This window comes from Charadrius vociferus, unplaced genomic scaffold, assembly GCF_000708025.1.
Source record: "Charadrius vociferus isolate BGI_N301 unplaced genomic scaffold, ASM70802v2 scaffold883, whole genome shotgun sequence".
Classification (NCBI taxonomy): domain Eukaryota; kingdom Metazoa; phylum Chordata; class Aves; order Charadriiformes; family Charadriidae; genus Charadrius; species Charadrius vociferus.
In genome coordinates, this window is record NW_009647740.1 from 1,720,952 (window position 1) to 1,745,023 (window position 24,072).

Here is a 24,072-nt window from a genome sequence, read left to right on the forward strand (position 1 = left end):
TGTACATCTGGGGATAATTGCTGTATTTCATCAAAGTCATTCAACTTCATGCCATATAACACTGGCATTGAACAAGTTGTGTAAATAGTTAGCCATATCTAATTTGGCTCAGTGCTGGCCAAGGTCAGGGAACTGAAATGAGCTAGGGAACTTGTTGGAAATTCCAGGATGGGACACAAATCCAGCTGCTTTCCCAGAACAGTTCAGCACCAGCAAAGAAGGAAGTACTACAGGTCAGGGCTGAGTTATATCTTACTATGGATTTTAAGAACATTTCCCACATCCCATATGGTATGGATTTGAGCCAAGCCATGATCCATATGAGAGCAAGAACTCACACCACACACATACTCATGGCTACTGTAAAGTAAATACTCAAGCCAGAAATTATCATCCAACTTGTCTGCTGATCTAGGCAGTCCAGGTACCAAGATCATACTTGCCCTGAAGTCTAAATCTAGCCATTAAGAGCTGAGGAGATGGGTAAGACCAGAGGACCAGAAGATGCAGCATATCAGAAATGAAGGACATATACAAAGCTTACCCTGGAATCCTTCCCAAGAAAATCCAGGGGTGTTGGACCAATGACTTCTAGAAGTTGCTTTTAACGTAAATTATTTTATGATTCTTTGACAAAAATGTTGTTGTTATGTACAGTGCCAGCCTCTCGTGGAAAGCTGGGGCAGGACTTGATCACGTATGAGAAGATCTCTTGGCCTGACACCTAAGTTCATAGGCTTTTGTAAGTGTAATCCTAGGGGGACTTGGAATAAGGAGTGCGCACCCTTCCCAGGAGCGTGTGACTTCCCAGTTGCAGTATTAACCATTTGTGAATTTACTGTGCAAACACAGCTACTAGATGACTTGGAACTGCAGCTGTTGATCTGAAGTCTACTGCAATTTTTGAAAGACTCTTACCAAGTTAAAAAAGGAATAGTGAACAAGAAGGCATTTTAGTATTCAGTCTATGCTTTTTCTCTCTTCTTTTTGTCACAGTGCCTAAAAAGCGTAACCACGGCCTTTGCAAGGGACACAAATAAACACCCAGCAAGTGCTGATCTCCTCCTTAGTGCCAACTCTTTCATTTTAAACAGAGAAGACTAGCAGGCCTATTTCAGAAGATTTCCTTCTTCTGAAATCCCTGGGAACTTGATTTCAATGTGCTTGAAAGTACATCTGAAATAATTGTTCATTATTCCCCCGGTTTCTGCCAGTGAGGTTCCACCAACAGGAGGTCCTTTCTCAAGTCAAGGAGAGCTTGGGATGAGGATGTTACACCTGGGAAATTAATAGTAAAAGCAGTAACAGATACAGTAATTTTGTCATTCTGCCTGTGTTATGCTCCATTATGTTAAGGATATGCAAATTAATAAGAATAAAACTGCCACTTCACACACAAATGTCAATATGGTGATTGTTTACTTCACCCTTAGCAACACTCCACCCAGCTTTATTGCAAAAGAGGAAACAGCTGAAGGAATATAACTGAACAGATACCACCTGGCCAATATCACCAATTCACCCCACCTATTACAAGGGAAAACAAACCACCTAAAAGAGAAAAAAAAAAAAAGGTATAGAAGCAAGAGAAAAACAGCACAATAAAAAGCTGCTTGCACTTCTCAGTGGTAGACTCTTCCCTGTGGCAGACTCTTCCCTGTTCACAGCCTGAGTAAGACCCTAAAATCGTAAGTCTTATGCCTACGACAGGCTTGTCTGTCTCCAGTGATTACACAAAAAGGCTTAAATGAAACTTAGGCCATCTGAAATAACCTCTTGCTTCCAAAACTAAATCTTACTATCTTGCCTGAAATTTCCCATCCTTTCCTACACAATTGAAAGCCAAGCCAAAAAGGCCATTTTGAGCCATGAGTCAAAGTCCTTTCCGTGCATGACAGTAACAAATATCTCATGTTCTGCCAGGCTGAAATGTCATTTCCATCCCTGGAAAAAAAAAACAAACCACAAACAAACACAAAAAAAACAAACAACCAGAAAAGAAAACTGCATTCCCGTCATGGTTTTCCTGGAAGAAGTTTTACCCTATGACAATTGGTAGGTATTTTCCAGAGCTCTCTGCTGGAGTCACATGACTACCCACCAAAAAATACTGGATGATCTAAAGAGCTACAACTTCAGACAGTCTCCTTGCCCTTTCAGGACAGAAAGCGTCAGAGAATGTTGCAATGTAAATAGGATTAGACCTAAGGGCTCCTAACTCTCAGATATGTGCTTTAAACTCAGTATCATCTGTCTTCAACCTTATCCTTCAGAAAATTTCCTTGATTTTTCTGGCCTCTCTTTAAGGTTCATACTGCTCTAATTTGTTTCTTTGATCTCAAACAACAAATCTTCCCACTCCTTTTCAGCGGTTCACAGAGACATTGGTATTTTCCCATCTGCTTAGGACAGTCTTCCGTTCCTTCCCTGTTTTCTCTTCTTCAGCCTATATCCATGCTCATACATAAGTTGTGCTCATCACTGGTGTATGTGATCATCTCAGAGAAAAATTTGGGGGAGGAAAGTCGTGTATGAAGGATGAATACATGTGAAAAGTCTTCTGTAGTTTAGAAAATGCCAGTGTCATTCTTAGAAAGCTTTAATCACTGCCCATAAGAGCACCTTGCTCAGGTACCCTTATGTTCTTCATTACTGTAGGATATAAGCACCATCAATTCTGTAACATATTCATTTTCACATCATGACATCTAGCAAAGCAGTCCTTAATTTAGGGATGGGGGATTGAGATAGAAATCCTTGGCTAAGAACCACTGATATCCTCTGAGTTCTTAAGCAAATCGTTTAAGCCCAGCCCCGTGCTAGTGACCACTCCCAGGTCTATCCTTCTCCTTTATTCCACAAATATTGTTCAAAACCTCACCTGTTTTCCCACCAGAAAACTCAAACTTAGTTGATCCTAAAGGTATTAAATGAGTCTCATTTTGCACAATATGCCTCAGACACAGAGGTGGACCTCATACCAGGTTTTTTACCATACCGTGGCTGGACACATGCAATCATGTTTAGAAGTTTACCCAAAAATTGGTGATAATTTGAAAAGATAACATTTGAACAACCATCCTTTATTGACATGAGGCTTTGGCTAATTTCCAGAGCTCTTGTAACCACATTTTCTTCATGTCACTGTCAGCCCTCTGTAAAATTCCTATTGTGTGGGCTTTTACTGAGGGCAGAATTATGCACTTTGTCTCCAGATGTTATAATTATCACTGCTCCAAGGCTGGTTACAAATAGAACTTGTTATTTGTTCAGAAAATAAAACTCTGGCAAGCCTAAAAATTTAGATGTTTTGCCAATGCTAGATACTGCACCAGAAGTAAAATATGTATTAAAAAATGGAGTTTCTTCCAGCACAATTTGTTGGGGTTCAAACCTGCTGCTACTTAGATATGAGAGGGGAGTGGGGAACAGGTACTGCAAATCCCAGAGCCCAGAAGTGGGTGACTGCTCAGGAGTGCAGTCCATTATTGCATTAACATTTTAATGTTCTTTGGTGGTAATAGCAGACAAACCTGTGCTGTCACATTCATTTCAGGGTCATGCTAACCATGGAACCTGAATTCCCCAACGGGTCCATTACACTTATGTGTTGTTTCTTACTCTGCCTTTCCAAGCAAAGAAATCCAGGCATGGAAGAAAACTAGATCAAATTCTAGGTTTGCCATTAAAGTAGCACAGACCCAGTTATCTTGTGTCTGAAGAGTCAAGCCTGAGCCTTGATTGCACCTACCAAAGGCAGCGCATAAAGCACTCAGAATTGGGGCTTATGGTGAGGGTCTAATGTAGAAAAGAGCGGGTAAGAGAATGGGAGTATTTGGTATACCTCTCTTGTGGTGCTAACGTCCACAGACAGCCCACTGCTTTGAACCATGAGGCTTCCCAGCACGTTATATTTCAGTGCATAGCTTTGCAAGGGCCGATAACCTTTTTAAAGAAGAGTAAGGACTCATGCTGCATTCATGAGGGCAGAAAACTAATCTGAAAGATCTTTGCAGTGCCTCTGCTACACAGAGATGATGGTGGTAGTAATAAGGCAACACCACGGCAGAAGAAAGATCATGGCTTCTGTGATCAATTTCATCACCACTCAGGGTCAGGTGCCCTAACACATGTTACCACTGGTGACTGCTGATGTTACCTTCAGCTCCCACTGAGATTGTTTATAATGCCCATGCTCAAATCTAAGCCAACCTTATGGCTGCACTTCATGAAAATGGCCCAATATGCACTTCTCTTATGTTTGTCCTGTCAACAAGAGTGTGCAGGTGATTTCATGAAGATGAGTTGGCTGTCAGTACCTTCCTAGATATCACCAGTGACACCTGTCACAAAGGCAGATGGAAAGTGTTGACAGCCTGGGCAAAGGCTGCTTTTAGAATTATCCAATGCCTAAATCTGAGCGGCAGGCAGCCCAGATGTAGAAGAGAGGACAAATGGACCTGAATCAGGGAAGACGCTGACCTTTAGCCTATTATCTGGCCCATCTTCCTATAGGGCAGATGTACCTACGGTGACGCTTAAGAAAGGACCAGATTTTTAGAAGCATTTGGTTTCCAACAAATTCTATGGCGATCTTGCTGACAGATATTCAGAGCAGGTCCACATATACTGTACTTTTGAGTTCTTGAGAAAAGGCAGCCATCGATTTGGACACTGACAGAGAAGCTGAGCTTTCTTGATCGTTTGGTTGTGTCTGCTTACTTCTACAGTTCTTTTTTGAAACTCCCCAAAAAGACCATTGAAACTTTTAAGGTGGAAGGAAGCAGATAACAGGCTAGATTTAGGGGTCAAATTCACCAGGATCATGCCCCTGCAACATAGGGTCATCTTGGCATTGATGCACAACACAGAAGCATTAAGGCCATTTTAAATATGATCAGGTTTGAATGGTAAAGTATCTAGACCACATCCATGTTCCTTTTTTTCACACAAACTAGAAAGTGCGCTGAATGACAGTTGCTTTATTCAAAGCTGTCTTGTGCTGTGTCCTTCACAGATTCCAGCAGCAGGAGTGAGTTAGACTGTGACTTACCTTCAGCCAACGCGCTTCTCCCTGCCACGTGTGCGACACCCATGGCCAGGGCAAAGAAAGTGCAGGCAGCTCACTGCAGGAGACCTACTGACAGCCCAGCTTCTCTCCTGGGTGAGGACATAGCACGTGAACATCTGGAAGGCAAAAGAAAACATGAGGAAGAGGAAGATCACCTATGCGATTTCCCAGTGGACCATCCACTTCATGGTGAGTGCCTCTATATCCAAACTTTCATACAGAGTACCCAAAACCACAGTTGTTATCTTACAATGATGTACATGGCAATACCTAGCAACAGACATCACAGATACTTCTACTGCTAATCTCCTGGCTAAGTCATGGGGATGGTTCTTCACTCTCTCCATCAAAGCCATGGAGACCCACCCTGTGAGCTAAAGATCTAGCTCAGGCCTCCCAACCCTGCCAATTTTAGTGATTTGGGTGTTTATTGCCCTCCTACTTGGGGTGGCAATCTATGGAGTTACCATGTTCAGCAGCCTCATTCCCGGGGTTGTGCAATGCCCGTTTCCTGGTAAATGGGCATTGCACAACGCGGGGAGCGAGGCTGCTGAACATGCCAAATCAGTTTGACGTGTTCTCTACACCTTGGACCCACTGCACAGGTGATGAAGAGGTCACCAGCAGGCGCGCAGGCACACTGTCGATGTGCAATAGGTCTGGTATGCAGGATGTGTCAGCTACAATTTTCAAACCTGGCCATGTTGGTATGTCTTCAAATTTTATTAGTTGTGAGCACTGGGAAACAGCAGTCTATCGCTTAGCCAAAGCAAAGGACCTTACAAATATACTTTGCCAATATGTTGCACAGAGACTTTAAATTAATCAGGATGCATGGTACCTGAACAAGACAAGTTCCTAACAGACAGACTGCAATTTGTTGGTAGTATGTGACAAAAACTGCTTTAAGTTCTTTCAGTTTTAGGAAAGGTTAATACAGATGATCACACTACACTCCAGAAAACAAGCTCTCAGTAGCAGCAGTAAGGTGTTTCCTGCATAGTTTGTTATTATTCACTCCTTTCTGAAGGAAAAAAAAAAAAAGCAATTTCAATTAAGTCCTTTGAAGATTCCTAATGGGCTCACGTGGCTGCAGATGCAGCGTAACTCAGCTGGCTTCACCAAGATCCACACATCTTCCTTTGCCCATAGTCTGCAAGCTGGCAGAGGAAACATTTCTTTCTGTAAAATACATTTGAAAGAAAAGCCTTGTTCCTGCTGCTGCTGCTACGGTATACAAGAGTCTTGTGACAAGCTGCTGTCACCTCCTCCTCCTGCACGAGACAGTATCTGTCTTGATGCAGAGAGAAGCATTGTAAGATAACGGGATATTTTAGCCTGCTTCTGCCCTGTAAGCTGCAAGCAGCTGATGGCAGCTGGGCAATATCACATTGCATCCTCGCAGAAGAGCCAGGGCAGTATGTATCTGGCACTCAGAACTGCCTGTGAGTGCTAAAAAGGAGTATGTTTCATGCGGGAGGGAGTCCCCAGCCACGGGGATCACACCAGAGCTGGGAGGTGGCTTTGCCAGGGTGACAGAGGAAGGAGGCGAGTGTCCCAACTCCCCACTTAGCCTCATTGACCAGCATAGTGTTCAGTACCAGCCTCATCGGCAAAGCAGGAGGGGAAGCATATAATTATCTGCACAAAACTGAGCTGAGCTGAGCTGAACAGGCCCTCTCAATGACAACTTATATTTTAAAGGCATTTTAAACAAAATCCCTCTATTCCCTGGTGGCAGTGGGGTTTTGAAACCAAGCAGAGGTTTAATGATCTGCCATTTTCTAGGCTACTGGTTCCCGCAGTTGCTGAGCCTTTGATAGAAACTGGCTGAAGGAGGGGGGAGGATCCTAAAGCACTGGACTGGCATTTTCCCTGCAGTGCACAAACAATGATGCTTCGGATCCTGTTCACTCACTGTGTCATTCTTAGCAGAGAGCTGGAGGCCTGGGTTTAAAATCCTTTCCAGCATCATAAACTTCAGCCTCCTTCCTCCACTTTATGTTAGAGGGGAAGAGCTGGCATCTCTTTTTCTCCTGCCTCTGGCTGTGGCCGCAGTCACCTTTCTCAGACGAGGTTGGCAGCAGTGCCTGCAGGAGAGGTAGACTGGCACCATCCGTGGCAGCACTCTGTAATGCTTACAGCCGAGCTGATAGCAACTGAAGTTCTGTTTCCACGTCTATCAACTCTGCAGTGCTTCAGACGCGCTTGCAGCATGGTAGCTACGAGCCAGTTACAGGTCCTCTAACAAGGCACCTGGGTGGTGCCAGATGCCCACAGCATATGCCGAGGAGGTGTCCCCAAGACCTCCCTCACACCCACACCCAGGATGCCTACACCAAGCACCCCGGGGAACAGCACCAATCTAAGCGGCAGGAAAGCTTTCTGATGTGGAAGACATCAGAATTCCTTGGCTGGGTGTTCCCTCACCCCTTTCTCACTGACCGCCTCTATCTATATAAAACACCTACATAATTTGTGAGGAAGGACTCAGACTAAGGATACTCATCTGTATAGTTGTCAGGGAGCAGAAGAAATCAAGCGTGCTATGCAATCACCTTGGAGGCGGGAGGGCTGGGGTTTGTCTGGTGCTTTTTTGGATTGGAGGAGAAAGATGATAAGGAAGCCATGACAATATGCCCTTCGTGGGCGTATTGAGATAGCAAGAGCACCCCAACTGTGACCCTGAAGTGTAGATTTGGAGCATATTTCCAGGCAAGCCCATAACTCTGTAGAGTTCCTAAAAACTTGCTTTTCTCACAAAATGGCTTCTGCAACCAAGCGGTTTAGAAATGCAGTGTCATTTAAACTAAACAGATTTATGCCCTTATCACAAACCATTTACAGCAAGCAATGCCTCTTGCACTTTGAACTTAGAGGCTGCATTGTAAGCAAAAAAAAAGAGAAAAGCCCTCGTATGCTAGAGATATGCTGACAATAGCTTTTAATTTTGCTAAGCCCCCATTTGAATTTGGAAGCCTTCGTTCCGAATGTTGGGTGCTTTCACTTGTGGCCTTCTGCATGAGAAGCTCAGCCGAACTGTTTTGGAAAGCCTGGCTCTTGGAAGCAGCAGTGATAAAACCAGTTCTAGAAGGAGACCATTCTGAAAGAGGCCTTACTTTGGAGCTGTGGGCACCGACTCTGCTTGGGCCAGCTCTCTGTGAAAGGATTAATTGCTGCCATTTTGCTACGTGCAACCGCCAAAGAATCCAGGGTCTTCAAAACTTAAGAACACGCAAGGCAAACTCTTGTGGCTGGCTGTCAGCATCACAGCAACATATCCATGGAAACACTAACCTCCCACTTTCCTTTTAATTCTTTCTCTCTGCTCTGTGTGACACCCTTGGGACTTGACCAGTTCACAACAACCAAATACTGGAGCCTGAGAGGATTACATGCCCCTATACCCATCTGACTACAGCAGCTGCTGCTGGAGACTGCCATGTACAGGATCCCAGCCTAGTTCAGATTCTCGTGGGAAATTCTTTTGCAACGTCTTTTACACATGCTGGGTGTGATTGTATGCATTTTTCTGTGTGCGCTGTAACTATTTACATCCAAAGGCAGTGGATGAGTGTGCCTAGCCCTTCACCTGGGCGATGGTTCCAGTCCCCTGCTCCAGCAAGGGAGCAGTCAGTGCCTTGGAGAAGCCAGATAGCAGCATCACCTGAAGACACTGACAGATGCCTGGTCTTGTGGGATTTCTTCTTTAGGCAATAATTCAAGCACAAGGTAGATCAGCCTTCTATAAAGGGAGCTGGCTCCTAATCCCACCAAAACTGGGGGTTTCAGGACATAGGAACAACTGGGCAATGTTGTGGCAATTCCCTGAAGCTCATGTCTCCCTTATTCACTGCAGAAGAGGCTGACATACTGAATCAGCATCATCCAAATATTTCCACAGCAGAAATCCTCTGCACATCGCTGACTGGGAGCTCAAGGATCTTGTTATTAATCTAATAGTTTTATAATTATGATACCAACTTTGATCCCAAAGCATATTGACAAATTCTGGTGGCAATTATCATAAAGACAACAGGAAATATAGAGATGATCTCAGTCTGGAGAACTTCCAGTATAAGTCGTGTACCCTCTGTATTGATGCCAGTTGCAGGCATCTTTAGCTTAGTGTTTATGTTTTCTCTGAAGCTGTAAATTCATTTGTACTGTTCATTTGTAGACAATATGGTCAAACCCATGTACCCCTGTGAAACAGCACGGTTTATCTCTTGCAGAACAGTCTTTTCCCCAATATGCTGACTTATCTCAATGCATTTACAAAACACTCAAGAGACAATAAGGCACTGTATAATCACAATCCCAGATAATTATCGGCTGCCCAGAATATGCCAATGGGACTGAGAGAAAGGGCACAAGCATCCCATTGTCCTGCAAAACAAAAGGAAGAAATTCTAAATGAAAAGGAAAAACAGGAGGAAAAAAAAGATTTTTATATATATATATAATTTTGCTGCCATTAGCTGTCTTACCAGTCTTCTGTTTGTCAGCGTGAATAGTCCCTGCAGCCCTATGTCTCTGAAGTACAGTATTCCTATATAGATTTAGAAATGCAGCACACCATTGACCTTGTTTTGGTGGGTTTACCTGAGGCATAGTTGCAGGCTGGTTCTTTGTTTTTCTCCCTCTTTGAAGACTGACTGTTTATAATCACACCCTCGATATTAAATGAAAGGCATGAAACCCAAATCCTTTACTCCCGCCCTTCAGACTATGTTCACACAGAAGTCTCACTGATACAAGTAAGCACTGAAGAAAGCAAAGCTGACAGCAGTTGGGGGACTATCATAAATTCTGTTTCTGTTGTTTCTTCATTTTTTTATTTTTATTTTTTAAGTAAATGTTAGCATTCAATGCTTTCTTCCAGCAGCCCCTTCTTTCCTGGGAATTTTGGATCCAAAGGGTGCATTACACAGGACCCAGAGGTTAATTCGTTCCTGCTAGTCAAAAATGTGTAATGTGACCACTTGTAAGGTTGATGGCACATCTTCATAAGTTTATTTCAAAGGTCTTCTGAGTACTTATTCGCTTCTCCTAAACTGTCTGAGAACTTTTCATTACATCCACGGGATTTGGTGCTTTTAATTACTGTTCTTTAAAATTGAGGGCAGGCCTTTTACCTACTGTATTAGCAAGTGCTTTATGCCAAAATAAGAAACAGCAGAGACTACGCACTAAAATAATGATGAAATTATGCTTTCTTGGAAGGAGCGCAGACTCTGAAGCAGGGATGTAAACAAGCGTGCCTGATTGATGTCTAGAGGTTTGCAGGCGCAAATAACCACAAAGAGCAGGAATAAAGCAAAAGCAAGCTGTCTGTGCAACCTGCAATAATCTCAGCTTTCTCCTTAGGCAAATGGCTGTTTTCTGACAAAGGTGGTTGACCAGAGAGTGTGAGGACAGTGCTGGGGAACCTGTTTTCCTCAGTGAGAACCGTTATCGGATTAGGCTGGTCACCGTTCTCTCGTCTTTAAGGTGAAGTTTGGTAGTGGATGAACGTTCACAGAAAGTAAGTTTCAAGCCTGAGATTTAGCTGAAATTATATCAGGTGATGGAGACTAACACATGCCCATGTCAGTTGGGGTCCCTCAGACCGTGGCCTGTGTGGTTCTTCCTCCAGATACTTTGCTGACCGCTGGCTGTGCCAGAGCTACACACAATACCATATCAGGGCAGCAGCGTTTGAAAACACCATTGTCTCTTTGCTGGCAGATGGGAAGGGTTAAATTCAGCAGGGGCTCAGGTTGATGGTGAGCACCATCCTCCACAGCGAACTGTCCACACGAATGGTTTCATACGAACTGTCTACTCTTTGCCAATTCCTCTGACAAGCAGACTAAGAAATTCCCCTGGTCGCTACCACACAGCTTGCTTAAACACGTTTCGGGTCTGGTATTTTTAGCATCCACACCACCTCAAGTCTGTACCTCTCTGCATTTCAGCCGTGCTGTCAAGTGATTAGGCACTGTACTCTGCACCAGGGTGGAAGCAACTCTCTGTCAAGGAGTTTTGGACTGAAGGGAGGGAAGTCAAGCCTTTAAAAGTTCAAGTCCTGCTGCTCTGTCTCAACTTCTGCAACGCCTGAACGGCCAGCAGCTGGATGCTAAATGCTGCATTTCACTAGCAGGAGGCTCTATCCGGAGCACATTGTACCTATCCAATTAGGACCAGTCTCGCTGGCTATACCAGTCCTTCTTAACGAAGGCTGGAAAACCACTTTAATAAAGATTAGCCACACCGCCATACTCCCACCTAAATATTGCAGCTCAAGCTCTTTTGAAAGCCATGAGACACCTCTTTAACTAGGAGAGGGACAGCCACAGGCACACCTCTGTAGACAGACAAGCACGTTTTGTCCTGACGCCATGAGCACTTTGTAATAACTCTTTGATAGAGTTGCAATTGGTTTTGCTGTGGGCTTGGCTGCCATGAGCAGAGTGTCACCACCAGAGAGTAACGTTCAGAAAAGCCACGGGAAGGAACTGGCTGGGAGACCCACATATCTGTAATTGGTTGAATTAAAAAGAAGAGAGAGAGGAACTTCTTTTAAGGAGACTAAAAGGGAAAAATAGAACTTAACCAGATACAATGAGGCTCTTTTTCAACGCTCCTGAGTTTCTTTTTGAGAAACAAATGATACAGTCAACTTTGTTACACAGAGAAAAATATATTTCTGAGGATATTTAGCTAAAGCCTCTTGCTTGCTTATGTAACTACTTTCTCTCTTCTTGTCAAAGAAGAAGCAAAATCTTTGGATCTGGCTATCACATACTGTGAGAGGGTGCCTGTCCTGCCTGTCCAGAAATGACAAAGAGGATTGCAGCAAGATAAACTGATCCCACCAGTTTTCATCTACCTAGATTAGATTACTCCAAAGCAAATATGTGCCAGCACTGACTTCCAGCCCTTCATTTGGGTTTTTAGTTCCTTATCCCTCCAGCATATGCACCCTTGTAATGACAGCAAGTAGGCTTGATACAGTCTTAGCGTGCTAATGGGCTAAGTGCAAATGGGAGATGCAATTGCAGAGATCTCACTGAAGCAGCATTATCTATCTGGTTCAGATACGCAGGGCAGCTGAGAAACAGCAGTGCAAGGTGTACCATAGGCTATCTGCCTACTGACTACAGGCCAGAATGAATTTGCCCAAGTATGGTATTGCTGCAGCTGCATATCTTTTACTTAGCAAACTCAGGTACAAGCAGTAGTCTTTGTTATTGGTTTGCTCATATCTCTAATATCTTGTACTTGTGTTATACTGAACGTTGGAAATAAGCTGTAACATGCTAAGCCAAAACTGTGTCAAAAAGCAATTGCAAATCAGACTCCTTGAGTTTAAATTCCCTTTAAATTCCCTTTTTAGGAAAGGAATGATGGGGCAGCTTCAGACCATGTGGATAATTGGAGGTCAGAGATCACATCATAAAGTAAGTTAGGAGAGACCTCTGGAGACCATCTTGTCCAACCCCAACTCTAAGCAGGGCCAGCTTAAATCGGGCTGCTTAGGCCTTTGTCCGCTCAAGCTTAGAATATCTCCAAGGATGGAGACTTCTCAGCCTCTACAGGCCCACTGCCTTCATGGTGAAAACATTTTTTCCTATTATGTAATCAGAATTTTCCTTGCTGCAACTTGTACCCATTGATCTCATCCTTTCACTGCGCACCTCCAAGAAGAGTCTGTATTTCTACAAAGTTCAAGTGTTTCAACTTGCTGCGAGTCTGACCTAGTAATAAAGCCACAACTGCAGAGGACAAATGGAGCCTGTTACTGAATTTAAAGGGGCTGTACTGCTTTATCAGCATGGAGAATCTGGCCCTTCCAATGTCAACAGCAAGGCAATGTATAGACAGCTGTATCTCTAAGCATCTGCAAAAGCTGACATATTTAGCTGCCTGGTATTTTCAGGCTTGGTTTCAGCAGTTAGCTAACCTGCAAATGACTTTCACAGAGCATAAAAGCACACTTGAATATCCCCATCTTTTACATAGAAAATAGCTCAAGAAACTCAGACAGAGTCTTATTTCCCCAGAGACTCTAGAGCCACGTTTGTAAAGCCAATGTTACACTTCCAACACTTTCTAGTCTTATATCTTCCACCCACATTCTTTATTAGACTGTAATTCTGAATGCTGTTGTTTGCTATGGGATCTCTAAGCTAAGGTCCCAAGGCAAAGGGAAGTATCAAAGCTACAGTCAGAGAAAGTTTCATCTTGCAAGAGAAAATGTTAACATACAGTCCTAGATATTTTGTATTTTGTCATAGTTCTAAAAAAAAAAAAAAAAAAGAATGACTGATTACTTACAGAAAAAAAAAAAAAAAGCACTCCTCTAGATTTCCTACCGGCAAAAGCCTTGATTAGTTCACAGGAGTCTATTTTGTTAGCAATTTAATTTCATTTCCAGTTGAAATCAAAGCCTGTCCTTCAGTCTCTACTGGCCCATAGCTGACCTCATGTTATTGTATTTTGTTTAATCTGATGAGTTTCAGCTTCGAAAAACCTGGTTTCAGTAGGATTGACACTTCTGAGCACCGTGTAGGTCCTTCCCTTACATAAGAGTTTCATCTGTAAAACAGTTCACCTTTCAAGAAGGGAAAATGTGGAGGATGTAAGAGTGAACTGATAGGGAGTTTCTTTTTCCCTTCACCAAGTTATCTGGGTCATTTTTGTACCAAAGAAGTTGATAGGAGACATCAGAAACTCACAAGCCTATTCCCTCTGAAGCCATGCTCTCTAATCCTGGACACTTCTTAGCTGTCAGTGGGACAGAGTACAGTAAGAGATTATCAGGCAGATCCATTCCCCATCCCATCTCATACTGTGTGGTTCAAGGTAATGGATCCAGTTCTCAGGTACCATAAGATATCCCAGCTCAACTAAAAGTTTCTTCCCAAACTTACACCAGCTGTGCACAGCCTTTGTCTTCTCATTCTCATAAATTCTTTGTAGAATAGACTTTACAGCTCCTTCTATACTCATGATCTTTACTGAGTTTGTTCCACACCTTGGCCCTGTAGAGATGGTATTTCATGGCTTGTAACAGCTGATTTCTTGAGTCTATCTATAGGCTGACTAATCCAATGGACTCTGCACCAAGTGTCCTTCCAGCAGCCACAACTAGTTAAGGTGGTAGCCAAGGATAGATATCCACATTGTTGTCTCTCTTCCTGGTGTGTATGAATGTACTGTCTATGGAGAAGTGCTGCAGCTAACATGGCTGAATAACGTACACCATTTCTTTCTAACTCCCGTAGTATTCTCTGGTTTGGGCACTAAAAGTCTTGGCCTTAGCTTTTATTCCACATTACAAATAGGAGGTGATGGCTGTCATCATGTGTGCTTACAGGCAAGAACTAACGATTGCTGTTTGTATGGTGACCATTGTGATGATGTCTGATCCAGCTGGTCTTTGGCATCACTTCAATCCTATCATGGTCCACTTCAGTCATCCCATTTCTATACAGTCTAGTTAATGAATGAGACAGAAGGGTTTATACTGGGCTAAATCATTATTTGCTGCGTTATGGTAGAATAGTAAAATATGCCTTTTTTTTTTTATCTGATGTGGTATCTGAGATTTAAAATGTAGACAGTTTCTTTCTTGCTTTGCATAGTCATGAAATTATATTTCAGTTCATTAATCTAATACATTAAAAAAAAATAAAAATGGTCTTTTCTTGCTAATTCAGAAATCTTCCAGGAGATAGGCAGGTTTGTTCTCTTTCTCCTGAAGGCTTTCTGATTGCTAGAAGGTACATGGAGTGCCTGGGCATACAAAACATGGCAGGACAAGAACCCTGCCAGCATCCCAGATGTTTATGTACAGTTGGGACCACAGGAACAAGGATGCAGTCACAGTTTGAGCTTGGATCTCTTGCTCCACTCAGGAAATGCTGGAGGTCAACTGCAGCTTCTCCCACGTTTGTGGAGCCAGTCTTCTACACTGGATGGATGGAGGCAGGAGCTCAGCTCAGTGTTCAGGGAGACATACAGGACATCTCAAGGAGGCCTCAAATTTCTGAGACCGTGACAAGGTCAGGGCAAACTTCACTCGTTGGAATCTGCTATATAATTGCCCTGTGCTAGAGAAATACAAATACCATACGTTGTAATGATACAAATATAGCAGGAAGATTCATTACTGTATGACAGATCATGATGTGCTTGACAAAGTACTACCATTGTACTCAATCTTACCTGTCTGCAATATCTCCCAGGAGGATATTGAGGCCAGCCCCCCACAAAGAGATGTGAGGTGAAAATCTTCCAGAGAAGACACCATTATGAACTTTTAGCTCTACCGTATCTACAGGGGACATAGTGTCCTGAGATTCATATTGTCAGCACTGATATTTCCCTTTTAATCCGTATAGCAATAAATCCCCCTTACAACCATCTTTTGGGAAGATTCAAGTAAATGCAACTTTGTAAACGGGGCTTCTTAGGAGAGAGTGCCCATTGCTATCCAGCACAAACATATGAAAATATTTCTCATTTCAGATCTCTGCCCTAGTAGTGCCATCAAGATTCAACGTAAATAACATTTTTCCCTTGGGGCTGAAGCCAGCACTGCAGTCTAATGAGTAGTACTTTGATAGGCCAGTGAAAAGTCTAATGATACAGATTTAACTATGTTGGACATCAGCTTTATTAGGCTGTTTCTGAGATATGGGAGTATTGACAGTGTTTATGATAAATGACACTCCTCAGTTATTCTTGCATGACTAGTTTCCTTTCAAACTACCTGAAAGGTTTAGAAAAGATGAAATATCCACAAGGGAATATATTCATTTACTAGTCCCTAGATACCATGTCCTAAGCACCTTCCTATACAGTCAGTGGACAGAATTTTTTATTCCTTATTTTCTGTGTCAACAGAGTCACAATGAAGTTTTGATTACAGAATGAAAAATGTCATGTTCTGGTTGGCACTGAGCCAAATTTATATTGGTCAAGGTGTTTAGTTACCTTTTTCGCTGCTTTAGCCCCCAAAAGGAAAAGGCTATGTTAATGGTTGAACAAAAGGGAGGAAAAAGTACCAAGCCTCTTTGAGGGACTAAACTGATCTTCTTAGGTTAACTGTTCACATTAGGAAGTGTACACATTTACTTATATAGAATGAATTGGTAGTTGCCATCAGACCATGGAAGACCAAAAGCAGTTATTCAAAAAGATCATTTTCTCAAGCAACATGGTGTCATTGCCAATTACTTTAGGTCACTGAGTAGCAAGCTCATCACAGTCACTAGCAATATGAGAATTTTTATGCTCCTATCAGGCCGCAGTTTTCCAAGCTCAGTAAAAAAATTCCTGACTCACAATGCTTTGGCCATGGCTTTTGCACTGGTCATTCAATGTCAGCTAGAAGATACTCCATTTGTGCATGAGAGAGAATTCCAGCTTTGGGACAAGGCTGAACTCCATGTTCTGCAGATCGGCCACCTTAGACCTCACTTCTGCTGCTCCTTTCTCCATCTCCTTGCAAGACATCAGCCCGTCAGCATCATTTCAGAGCAACCTAGACCTTATTCTAACTTACACCAAGCTTATCTTAATGTGGTCACACCACAGTAGCTGAATGAATGGAGCAGTCTAAGAGTCCCCTGGAATTCACAGCACCCAAAGTTCCCCATAAACTGCCCCATGGGTTTTGCAGCCTTGTAGTTCTTAAGGCTAAGCTTGTTTAGAAAGTCCCCACACCACAACGATGCAGTCAGAATACCATTACTTTTCTTTGTATGGGAACTTTTTTAATGCCGCTGTCATACTGCAGTGAAACTGCTGGCTATCCCTAAATACTGCCGAACAAATGGTATGGGAAGAGAGTGGCGGTCAGTCCGTCTGGAATGGTTGACTTCCCTCCACAACGTTCACGCATTTTGGGTGCTCTTTGATCTTGCAGGCATACAGCAGGTGTAAATTCATCAAAATCGATAGAGTGACAATGGAATAAGATAATACCTCAGAGCTTAAGGAAAGCTTAGGAACACCAGTATGACAGGAAAAGATAGGGATGGAAAATTTATGAGCTGAAAGAAAGATGGTGATTCATTACAGGCATGAGAACAGCACCAAGACAAAATGGAATGTTTACTCTTTCATTCCGTTTACATTAAGGGTTTCTTCACAAATAGTTAATAAGCGATTATAAATTAGCAACCCATGTGTGCATGTGACAGACAGGAGCAAAAAGGGGTCAAAGGTTGGTCCAACGCTAATGGACTTTGATGACAAACCCATTGCAGGGCTAGTGCGTTTAAAATACATAGGGTTTTGTATCTCTTGACATGCAGTGCATCAATGGAATTAGCACTTTAAATGGGCACTTTTGACTCAGTCCTTGAATGGTAAAGGAGTTCATTCACATTTGCTGCTGAGTCAGGACACAGTCACCTATGGTAAGTAGTTCCCTAGAAGGTGTTGGGGGGCCATCCCAGCTGCATAGCAATTTATAGAAATTGATGGATCTCTCAATCTTCTTGTGGCCCTGTGGCCTTTTCCTATAAAATGCAACGCACCTTTCCTTTTTCTTGCAGTCGAAAGGAAAGGGAAACGGAGAATCCGGACAACATTCACGGCTGAGCAGCTCCAGGAACTGGAGAAGATTTTCCAAGTGACTCACTACCCGGATGTCCATATTCGCAATCAACTGGCAGCAAAGATAAACCTCCCAGAAGCCAGAGTTCAGGTACATTGTGTCTCCAAAAGGCTATGATCACTGCACCGATTCTTTATTCAGAGTACGTTCTTAATAGTTTATGCCTGGGTGACAACACTAATGAAATACGTGACCTCTCTGGTGCCTTACAGAGGAGGCCAGTATCACTGTTCTCTTTTTACAAATAGGGAAAAAAGTATTTGTCGCCCAGCTGGGACTAACCAAATGGGATTAATCAAAGGGATAATAGGAGCTCTAAGCATACTAAATGCCTAGCAAATGGGACTTACAGATGGTTATGAGCAACCTGTTGGACACTGTAGTGACAGAGCGGCCATTTATGACAATATTTATTAATCATTTCTCAACCTTTTATATACTAATGTACATCCAGTACAAACTGTCATCCACATCCATCTTCTACAGGGTCTCAAAAAACATGAAAATAACTGCCCAAATGAAAATACTTTCTTACTGTTCTGTATTTTGATATCACAGACTATAAATGCCCTGGCTGTAATTTCAGTGCATGGAAACTAATCCAGTTCCCCTCAGCTGTAATGTAGTCTTGCTGACTGAGCTCAAAATTGATCCCAAATGTTTACTGCATATGAAATCTGCTATATTAACATACATATACCACTGTGTATTGGAATTTGGTGTTGTTTACCCGGCACTGTTGTGATGATTTTTGCACAAGGCAGTTTCTGTCCTTGTCATAACACTACAGTGATCGGTGTACTTCTATGCACATATCCCACTTTAACAATCAAAGTTCAACACAGAGCAGTTTATTGACTATGACATGCCTGGGACTATCGACTAACCATGATGATATTGCTTCACAGTTAGGTGACAGGGAAAATTGGAACAGCATAGCCGTAATATGCCCATTAGCGATATCAGTGCACCCACAATGCATTCTCAATGGTATAAAGCACAAACTGGGCTACTAGTCAGTGTTCCCAACAGAACAGCAAATCACATGAAAGTACAGGACAATCTTCTGTTTAAAAAATCATTTATAATCGGGGCGGGGGGGAGATTTATCATGGGAAACATCAGCCTGAGATGTACACGAAGGAAGTGAAAAGCCCCTTGTGTATGAATTGCAGATGGCAAACTCCCAATTCAAAGTGTTACACATGACACAGGAAATTCTGCATTTCATCTCATCTTGGCTGATAAAGGGAAACTGGCGACAGAACTAAAAATTAGAAGTAACTATGGTACAAGTTACAAGTTGCTATAATTTTGATTGATTGCATTTGTCAAATGCAAACAAAATAGAGTGCAGAGAATTTGTATATGCTCTTGGTACATTGAAATAATAGTTTTGACAAAGCGTTTTAGTAGTACAAGTCAAATGACCTCAGAGATAATTTAACCAGGGAAAAAAAAGTGAGCAACCCTTGGGTAACCAAGTGAAACATTTCATAACTGTGCAAAAACCTTGTGTCCTCCAATCAAGAAACAAAGCTATGATTCCTGTGAAACAGTTTAAGTGGATAGATGGAATTATATCCCTGCAGGTGTGCATGCCTACATGCAATACCAAATGAAGAATGCAGGATGAGTAAACACTAGTAACAATAAATTATGAAAAAAGAATAAGTAAAGCAGAAGGATACAAGCCAAAGCTTTGGTGAGAAAAATTAAGGGTCATCAGAAACTCAATAAAAGTCCATTAAGAATGAACCAAAAAAGTGAACAATTATATTGATCTGTTACTTTATAGAAACAGTGGGACTGTCAAGGATAATGCAGAAATGGCAGAGATGTTCAGTCATAATTTCTGCTCTATCCTTGGAAATATGTCAGGTAAGGTGGTAGTATCACATGATGATGATGATGAAACACTTTCCATAACGACAATGTTGAACAGCAGCTGCTACAGACAGATATGTTTAAATGCAGACATCTAGGTGACTTACCTCCAGTAGTTCTTAAAAAGCTGCTTGAGAAGCACTTTGGGTTATCAGTGTTGATATTTAATCAGTCCTGGAGCATAAGAGAAGTTCCAAGGGCCTTGAAGAAAGTTAATATTGTGTCAGTATTTAAAGGGTAAACAGGATGACCAGATAATGACTGGCCTGTCAGCCAAACATCGATTTTGGGCAAAACAGTCATAAAGCTGATATGAGTCTCTGTTAATGAAGAATTAAAGAAAGGGTAATATATTTAATGCTTATCAACACTGGTTTAAGGAAAATAGATGTTGTCAAACTCATCTTTTTATGATGAGATTATTGGTGACAGTTTTAAACTGAAAGAGGATAGATTTAGATTGGTTATAAAGAAGAAATTATTTACAACGAGGGTGGCAGGACACTTGAACAGATTGCTGGACAGAGCTTTGAGCAACCTGATCTAGTGGAATGTCCCTGCCCATGGCAGGGGTGTTGGACTAGATGAACATTAAAGGTCTCTTCCAACACAAACCACGATTCTATGGTTCTATGGTTCTATGTATTTGGCTGATAAAAGTAGTAACATTGATGGCATGTCACTGTAAGGACCGTGCCTTGGACCTGCATCCTGCTTGGATTAAGAAAACAGAGCAGATCAAGATGGCATGTCCTAGTAGACAAAAAGCTACGTCTGCAACAGGTGTCCAACTGCAAATGAGGACATTTCGAAGGTGGTCTCTCATAGGAACCATTTACTGACACAGAGGTGAATTTGAACTACATAATCAGTAAAATCTTTAATGATAGTGCTATGAAACGGTAAGAAGAGTAGGGGACTGGAAAATAACGAAAAGGCTGATTCTTTAGTACAGCAGGCTCTGGGTCATTGGTCATGTGTCTGCAAAAAAACAACAAAGGGACATTCTTACAGAGTAACAAATGGAGGCCATTCCTACAACATGGGGCACGCCATCCTCCCTCTGCACTCTGTTTTAGTCCTTGTTTCCTCAGACAACCTGCTGACCACTGAGAAGGCAAATGAGTCTCTTGTGAAATCTCAGGCAGGATTAAGGCAGCACTTGTCCCTGGCTTTAGCACTGGTGTGGCTTTCGTGAACACACATGGGAATACTTTGCTCTGTCTCAGTGCCATACCTCAGGAACACTGGGAAAATGGAGGTTAGTAGCATGCAGAGAATAAATGATACATGTAGCTTGATGACTGTGATAGACAGAGCATGGAGGAATAGGTTTAAATCCCAGTAAAAGAAATTCAGGGTGGGCATTGAGAAATCATTTTAGGGGTAAGAGCTGGTTGGGAAAAAAAAGAGCAGTCTGAGAAATCATTTTAGGGGTAAGGGTGTTAGAGAGCTGGTTGGGAAAAAAAAGAGCAGTTCGGTCTGTGAACGCAGCTTTAAAAAAAAAAAAATATTCTGGAAATGAGGACTTTATCCCATGTGCAGACTTTGGAAGAAGCACTTCAGAGGTTGAATTTTGGCTTCAGTCCCCCCCTCGGCCGTCAATCACTTTATTGGTGTTAAAGAGAGGTCATTTTTATGGTGCTCTTTCACCATATAACTCCTGCATGGTAGAAAGGGAATGTAGCCGTTCATACAGACTAAGCAGTTCTCAAACACATGCAAAGCCAGATAAACAGGACTGTCCTTTCAGTAACCTCAGATACTGCTAACTATCAGCAATATAATAGAGGGCTCCTGACATTCCCATTACTTCCTGGGCAAGAGATGCAGAAATAATTGAGCTGCTCATTATTGGGTTTAAAATACATACATATTTACATGCAGCAGCACCTGGTTTTGATCACTAGCACCTTGTGTTCATGTGAATCACTTGCCTAGAAAGAAATGTTTACATTCAAACAGTAAGTTTCTAAGCCAGCTAGAAACTATAATGAAAGGGGGATTCAACTTTTCACAACAATGCAGCAAAACGCACTACTGTGGCTGCACAATAAATACTTGTGTGCCTCAGCCAGAAGCCAGACAGGTCAAATCAGCTGACAGATGAAAGAAACTCCCTTGAGAAAATTAGTTGTCTGTTTTCCAGTGCAAGAGAGATTGCAGATAACATACTCAGACTGCTGAGTGATTTAGAAGGTGGCATCTTTTGCGTAGGTCCCTTACATGAATTTCAAAATGTTACCCGCTAAATATGGGAAGAACCCTGTTACTACATTTCCACTGGTGACACATTTTTATTGCAGCCCAGCAAAGCATCTAGGTGGGTCTTTTCCCAGTCTATTGACTTGGCAACAGGGTGAAAGAGCTCTGTCATGCAACAAATCGCACCTCCTAGGGAAAGCAGAATGCTGTGTGCCCTCACTGCTGCAAAGCTTTGACCATGAAAGGGTCTGCTTTCCCAGGAGAGCCCTGGAAGACCTGCTGCACCCCATCCCACTGTCTTTCCTCGAACAGGGAGATCCTAGTTTTTCTGTGAGCTATGAGAGAAAAGACATTGTCATGATAATGTAGAGATCCCACATGCTATGCAAAGTGTGAAAGATGCTGTGTTGAACCCAATGTTTTCCTTTAGGTTCAACCTCTGGTTCTGCTGAGCTGGAGGTCAATGTTTTCTGGCACTCACTTAGAGAGTAGTAAAAGTAGTTGGATGTGAACAGTTCCTGCTTCATCTCCTGTGCCTTTTCTTTCTTGCCTGTATCCAGATCTGGTTCCAGAACCAGAGAGCAAAGTGGAGGAAACATGAAAAATTTGGCAACTTTGGTGGCCTTCTGCATCTGACAGAAGTTGACTTCATTCCAGCTCCCAAGTCAGATATCACAGTGAGTATTGGAAGCTATGTATAAAGCCGTTGAGGGAGAGGTAGCTATCCTTCACCTCTTCACATGGGACTATGTCAGGGAAGGAGGACTGGAAAAGGCAAAATTGGCAATACGATGAATATAAATCCCAGCAAATATGGTCAAATAATGCATTTTTTAGGAATAAGTATTACGCCATTTGTCATTAAATGAAACCTGTTTTGTGCATATGACACGAGGATGTCTCTTGCAGGATGATCCTTCCCCATTTTACCGTAAATCATGCTTTGGATCAAAATACCTTTACCACCAGAAATTTCCTGAACAGGAAGAAATATGATATTTGCAGCCATAAAGCCCTGCTTCTTTATAGACAGTCAGCATCTCTTTACAATGTCCAGCCTTGTTAAGCTGGCCAGAGCTTTTTGCCCTTGATCCATGTCCTTGCTAAGTCTAGGACAGTTAATATTATCTAGGCTGGCACACAGGCTCTTCCCTGTCAGGAGTTTTTCCATGGCTAAAACAAAGGATATTTCACATTGCTCCCTGGGTGACAGCACATCACCAGGTTTTAGGGAGTCCATTCTAAACTTTCCTTCTTAATTACTGAGCACCAGGGAAACAAATAAAGTTGATCGTAAATTGTATCTAACTAAAAGTCTGTATTGATTCACCTGAGACTTCATTTTTATTCTTGAAAGGCTCCTAGCTTGATGCCAAGAAAGCTCACTTCTACCATCCCTGCCGTGGGATACTACTCACCGCTGCAAGGGCAGCTGACAACTGCCTGGCTGCCCAGCACGCTCTCCTTCGTCCCTCACCGCTTGGAGCTGCTGCCCTTCCCAAAACCATACTTGCTCTTCAACGTCCTCCCCCCTTATGGCACACCGCTATCCCACAAGTTCGAAAGGAGCAGTATCTGTGCCAGCTCCACATAGAGGAGGATATGTGGGAGTGGGGGACTTTGGGGCATGGTTTTCTCACCCATGACTATTTTGGGGGTGTGCAGTTACTCTCCTCAAACAAGCCTGCCAGGACAATGGGTAGCCTGTGGTGCAAGGTCAGCTTGCTGCAGGAGTACCACCACTCCACAGGAGTACCGCAGCCTAGTGAACATGGGCGAGAGCCACCATGGACTGGGAAGGAGCTCACCATCTGCCTGAGGAACAGCATAGTCTGTAGAAACCCAACCACTCAACCAAGAGCCTCTATGGGAGGCCACCGAGAGGCCCTCCAAAAGGACTGGGGTTTTACTCATGCCTGAGACAATGCGGGATGGACCTATTGCGTTAGTGGCTTGGAGTAGGCAAAATGCCTGCGATGAGGTGTGCATAGTCCCAAGGTCCAACCATATGGGCTTTCCTGAACAGGTTTCCTCATACGTTCTGGTCCTCATGTGCTGATGGGTGCAAAGAACATGTTTAGGTCAAAAATCAAACTTTCAAGGTACTTTTTTTTTTCCAAGTAGTCAATGAGGGAGGGAGGTGGGTTCAATTTGCTGTCTGTGGTTTTGACTTGAATAAATGATGATGCTGATGAAACAAAACTGGGAGGAGTGGCTGAAACACTAGAGGGTTGTGCTGCCATTCAACGAGACCTGGACAGGCTAGAGTTGAGCAGAAAGGAGCCTAGTAAAG

At 42.7% G+C, this 24,072-nt stretch overlaps 1 protein-coding gene across 1 annotated transcript; it reads left to right on the forward strand.

Annotated features, from left to right (window-relative positions):
- The first annotated feature begins 5,094 nt into the window (after nt 1-5,094).
- ISX (intestine-specific homeobox) lies at nt 5,095-23,373 on the forward strand. The gene is made up of 4 exons (XM_009881993.1): nt 5,095-5,260; nt 17,626-17,777; nt 22,340-22,456; nt 23,137-23,373. Exons 1-4 carry the CDS (start codon nt 5,095-5,097, stop codon nt 23,371-23,373), a joined length of 672 nt encoding a protein of 223 aa, XP_009880295.1.
- Nucleotides 23,374-24,072: the final 699 nt, after the last annotated feature.

What these genes read in the sequence shown, in the direction of transcription:
- ISX (XM_009881993.1), top strand. Translation starts at nt 5,095, where the DNA reads ATGGCCAGGGCAAAGAAAGTGCAGGCAGCTCACTGCAGGAGACCTACT. An exon ending in AGTGGACCATCCACTTCATG is followed by an intron (nt 5,261 to 17,625) that starts GTGAGTGCCTCT and finishes TTTTTCTTGCAG; the next exon opens with TCGAAAGGAAAGGGAAACGG. An exon ending in CTCCCAAGTCAGATATCACA is followed by an intron (nt 22,457 to 23,136) that starts GTGAGTATTGGA and finishes TATTCTTGAAAG; the next exon opens with GCTCCTAGCTTGATGCCAAG.